This window comes from Pteropus vampyrus, unplaced genomic scaffold, assembly GCF_000151845.1.
Source record: "Pteropus vampyrus isolate Shadow unplaced genomic scaffold, Pvam_2.0 Scaffold239, whole genome shotgun sequence".
Classification (NCBI taxonomy): Eukaryota; Metazoa; Chordata; class Mammalia; order Chiroptera; family Pteropodidae; genus Pteropus; species Pteropus vampyrus.
In genome coordinates, this window is record NW_011889020.1 from 652,518 (window position 1) to 657,764 (window position 5,247).

Genomic DNA, 5,247 nt, shown 5'->3' on the forward strand with positions numbered 1-5,247 from the left:
TGGGCCGTAGCCGAGCGATGCTGCCTCCCAGCGGCGCGTGCGGGGTTAGGTTGCAGGCCGCGGGGATGCGAAGAGAAGCCAACGAGTGCGGCCACCGACCTAAAGCCACTTACGTGGGCTGGAGTCCATTCTACCCTGCGCTCGCCCCGAACGCCCTACCGTCCTCCCTCGGAGGGGTCTGGGTTCCCAAGGGGGGGTCCCCTGAGATTGGTCTGTGCCCTCGCCTTCTGCAGCAGCTGTCCCCTGGGGGCGCTGCTTTGCGAGCACTCTCTTGGATCTCCAATGGGCTCTCCGGTTTATCGCCAGTTTTCGTGTTAGATTCTTGAGCCCGATTTCACTGCAGGAAGGAAGAGAGAGTTGAGCCCTGTGCCCTAGTCCGGCGCTGCAAGGGGCCTTTCGGCCTGTATTCAAGGGTGGACAGGACTTCCTGGCTCCAACTTCCTTCAGGGAGCCCAGTTCTCATTCCCCACTCAGGCCCGCCCCACACAGGGTCTCCAGCCTGGACGCCCCGCCCAGTTCCGGGGCCCCTGTACTGGCTACTCCACCATGGCTCCCTTTCTGGCTCTGGCAAATGTAATGTCCTCAGGAGGCACTGAACTGGGTGCTGTCCTGGAATGCTGGCTCAGGGTGGGGTGTCCAGCAGGCCGGCATCACAGGAGCAGTCCTCAAAGCTGGGCCTGGGCAGATGCCAGCAGGCAGGCGATACGCTAAGCAGGAAGGGTGGGGGCTGCTGGGATCACAGTGGGATCCCAAGACAGGCCCAGAGCCAGCCCCGCACTGTAGAGACAGGATGGCTGGTACTACACGACATCTCACAGCTGTGGGAGGAGCTGTGGGCAGCATAGGTCGGCCACGCAGGAGGACCGCTGCTCCGATCTACTCATCACTGGGTCTCTCTGGGACCCTGCCTGGCCTACAGGTGGGAACAGCAGTCTGGGCACAGGCTAAAAGGGACATCCGATGCCCCAAAGATGAGTCTGGGTCCAGTGGGACTTTGATACCCTTGGGCCATGGGCAGCTCATGCCAAGGTGGCTTTGGGGTGGATATAAAAATGAAAGGCACACATCCAGAGAGGCGGCAGACACAGGAAAACACCTGAGGATGGGAAGAGGGGGTGACAGTGAGATCGCTGAGGGGCAGAGCGCCTGGCGCTGTCCTGCCCCTAACGTCCGTCTCTGGGGTGAGGGAGCGACACCCTGGGCAGTCCTCCCAAGTCCAGAGCAGCAGGTTCCTGTGTCCCAGGGCCAGGAGAATCCTGGTGGTCAGAGCCTCCACAGTCAGCCGTCTCGGAGGCCCTGCCCCTCTCTCCCCCATTGATGGAGCTCAGGCAGGTGGTCACGAGCCCTCATGAGTCCTTCGCCCTCCTGTGCTCCCTCGTCCTCCGTCGTAGGAGGAATGACCCCCCACTTTCAGGATTAATGTAAGCAGTAAATGACACAGGCACACCCTTGGCATCGGGCCAGGCCCACAGACACTAGCTGTTACCTGCCGTCTTCACCCAGAAATGCCCAAGCAGGCCATGCTGGCCTTGGGGGAGTGGCCGCTATAACGAAGTATCACAAACTGAGTGGCTTAAAACACCAGAGATTTATTCTCTCCCAGTTCCGGGGGCCAGAACCCCAAATCAGCATCACTGGGCTGAAAACCAGGTGTTGGCAGGGCCACCCTCCCTCCAGAGGCTCCTGGGGAGGGTCGTTCCTGCCCCTTCCGGCTTCTCGCGACCCCCTAGCACCCTTAGTGTTCCTTGGCTCTTTGCCTTCTTGTCACATGACCTTTTCCTGTTGTTGGATTCAGGGCCTGTCCTGGTCCAGTGTGACTTCTTCTTAACTTCATTCTCTCTGCAAAGGCCCTGTTTTCACGGTCACAGGTGCACGAATTTGGGGGGACACTATTTAGCCCAGCACAAGAATCGCAGGTGATGTCACCTGGAAAATTTGGAGGACAGCATCCAGGGGCTGAGCTGGGTTCCAGGCGCCATGTGGAAGGGCCGGCCCCGAAACCAGAGGACTGATGAGGGGTAGCGAGGCCGTTGGCCAGGGAAGGGGCCAGCAGGGCCCAATAGCCACCACTGGGGCCTGCCCCATCCGCCACCCCTCCAACTGGGAAACCTGGCAGAGCTCCATGCTGACCATGGCCAGGGAGGAGAGCAAAGGCCACCCAGAGCAGGGGGCAGTGTAGGTCTCAGCCTGCAGGCAGTGTAGGGGCCCCAAAGCAAGTCCCCCAAAGCAGGGACTATGTGAGCCCAGCTCGGGAGGCCGAGGCCCCCAGGCCAGCCTCACGGAGAAGCCCTTTCTTCTGCTGCCTGACAACCCGGGAAGGACAGTCCCACAGAGTCTGGAGTTCAGCTTCCCACGACTGCAGAGGGCCGCTGTCATGGTCTCGCCCCCGCATCCCAGCTCCTCCAGGACGAGGAGGCCCGGCCCTGCAGGCAGGGAGCAGAGCAGCTCCTGGCACAGGGAGGGGATGTGGGGACCTTAAATGACACTGAGTAGCTCAGGCTTTGGAAGAGCACGGGAACCTCTGGGGCAGGGTGGCCCGGGTCTGGGGTCTGTGCTGGGACCAGCAGGCTCTCCCTACTGCCTGGGACACCACTCCACTCCGCTCTCCATCTGACTCTGCTCATCCTTTTGGCCTCAGGGACAAGCTGAGTCTATGCAGGCGTGTCGGAGGCTAGAGAGCCCACCCATCCTGGGCCCTCCACTCTCAGGCAGGCGCCCCCTCCCCGCCACACCCCCGCCATACCCAGCTGGAAGGGGATTTTTTCTAAACAATGTCAGCGTTAAAGAGGTCTGACTTTCTCTTTATCTCAAAGGCATAGAGTCATGTGGAGAAAAACCTCACCTCTGGACTCCAAGGTACAAGGGCCATGGCAGAAAGCACAAGCTCCTCCCCCAGGCCCACTCCTGAGGGAGCTGGGATTCTCCCTGCCCTGCGCCCCACCGCGTGTGTGTGAGTCTGTCTGTCTATCCCTGACACGTGTGCACACCTGCGCAAGGACACCTAGAGAGAGGTCCCTCACGTGAGACCACTGGATCGAAGGCCACTCACATCAGCCCCCTACAAGATGCTCTGTCTGGCAGGTTGCCAGCAAAGGAGGCTGTGCTGACGCCTTCATCAGAGCTGGGGGTGGGCTGATGGCCTGAGTTCAGGTGACCACCTGGCTGGAGGAACCGCCCCCTCAGGTGTTGGCTCGCTCAACAGCTGGCTGCTGTGGGTCTGCAAACGAAGACGCCCATGCACCCCAGGGTGCTGAAGGTACCTCTGCGGAATCTGCCACTCCCTGCTCACCTCCTCAGCTGAACTCCGGGCTCCACCCTAATCAGCGTCTTCCTTCCGGGAGCCCCCTCCTCTGTGGAGCCGCTTCACCCCCCGCCAAACATGCTCCCCTCCTGGGGCTCCCCTGCCCCCAAAGTGACCTCGGGGCTCCCCTGCCCCCATATGACCTCGGGGCTCCCTTTTCTCCCCTCACGTGACCTTGGGCCTCCCCCTGTCCTCCGTGTGACCTTGACATGCTTCCTGTGACACTCAGCACTTCAGTGTTGAAACCCCTTCTCTTTCAATCCCCACTCGGTCTTTCATTCAGTGGTGTCAAGTAAGCGCCTACTGCCTGTTCTGTGCTGCTGTGTGCACATGCGAGCCCTGGGGTACAGCAGGTCCCCGCCCTGCAGATCCCCCGAGGGGGGATGCTGTGAGCGCATACGGGGTGCCGGGGGTTCAGCTGGTCCTTGCCCTGCAGAACCCCTAGGGGGGTATCTGGGTGCACATGCGGGGTCCCTGCCCTGTAGACCTCCGGAGGGATGGCTCAGCTTGATCAGCACTCACTGAGCACCTGCTGTGTGCCGGGAATGGGCAGGCATGGGGACAGAATGAACCAGATGCTGTCCTCTGACCAGAGAGGAGAAAGAAAGAGTATAAACAGGTCCCCTCGGATCACAGCCGAGGGGAAGCCAGGAGGCGTGCCGGCCTCAGGAAGGATGAGTTGGCACCAGCGAGGACCTGGAGCCAGGGCACAGAGGTGGTTGTCCCCACTGGAAGGACAGCTCCTCGTAGCCCAGGCCATGCCTGTGTGTCCACTGCTGAGTGCAGTGCCTAGAAGACAGCTCGGTGGTGTATGTGGGAGGCGTGTGATCTAAATCCGGTCTAGTGCGTTAGAGGTTCTTCTGGGTTCCCGGAGCAACTAAGCCACCCACAGGTTAAGGAGCTTGCCCACGCCACGCAGCTAATCTGTGGCCGGCTGGAGAACTTAAAACAGTGCCTGGCAGCCTGCCTTGTTCGTGGAGGGCACCCCAGGCTCTGCCTGCTCTGCATGGCTTCCCCGAGGGCCTGGCAGCCCCGGTCAGCCCCTCGCTGCCCCTCCAGCAGCTGTGCCTGCGCTGTCCTAACTCCACTTTCTAAGGCACCTGCCGCTTCTGTACGAAGAGCCGTCATCTGTCCCCAAGATGGCACTAGGTGGTCTGGAGCCTGGAGGTCTTACAGTGTGGAAGCAGGATGTGGACACGCCTGCTGGTGGCCGGTGGCCGGTGTGCAGCACAATAGGGTGGCTTGCAGCCCTATCCCGGCTCAGGTGGTGTGGACCTTGGCTCCTACTGAGAAAGTGCCCTGCACAGGCACCTCACCTGGCAGCCGGGGGCCTGCAGGGTGGAAGGTGGGCCTTGCCGCCGCCTCCTGCTCCCTCACTCTGGCCCTGTCCTGATATTTACTATTTGTTCTGTGATGTCACGCTCCCTCAGGTGGAGCACAGACCCCCCAGCCCACCTCGATGACTCTGTGCCCACGCCCAGACAGACACCTGCCGAGGCAAAGGTGGCAGTGGTCACTGGCCGAGCACGTGGGCAGCTGCAAATGAGTCCTGGGGGGTGCAGGGAGCCCCAAGCACCTCGCACATGCTCCATTGTCCCACTGGATGTCGCTTTATGAAACACAAATGCAAAGAAGAAGCATCCGGAAAGTCAAGCTGAGGACCGCAGAGCCTCAGGCCCCGAGCCGTCTGAGTGTCACCGGCGCACCTCGAGGCCGGTCCTGGGTTGAGGAACCCAGGACACTGTGAGAACTCTCCACCAGAGGTTCACGAAGGTGGGGGAGCACAGACGATGAGGGTGGGGGGCAGCAGACTGGGGAGGGGCCAACGCGATAACGGCAAGGGCCACAGGTGGCCGGAAGTGGCCTCGATGGCCGGCCCAGGTGCCTGGGAGGGCGGGCAGGGGGGCAGGAATGAGGGAGAGGCTCAGAGCGGGGGTTGGGGGGAT

The 5,247-nt window shown here is 61.5% G+C and overlaps 1 protein-coding gene across 1 annotated transcript in view; it reads right to left on the minus strand.

Moving 5' to 3' along the window:
- YTHDF1 (YTH N6-methyladenosine RNA binding protein 1) overlaps window positions 1-2,376 on the minus strand; it is a 17,723-nt gene extending 15,347 nt beyond the window's left edge. The window contains exon 1 of the mRNA XM_011374136.2: window positions 2,281-2,376. Within this exon, the coding sequence (XP_011372438.1) occupies window positions 2,281-2,376 (96 nt within the window). The remainder of the gene's footprint in view (window positions 1-2,280) is intronic.
- Window positions 2,377-5,247: the final 2,871 nt, after the last annotated feature.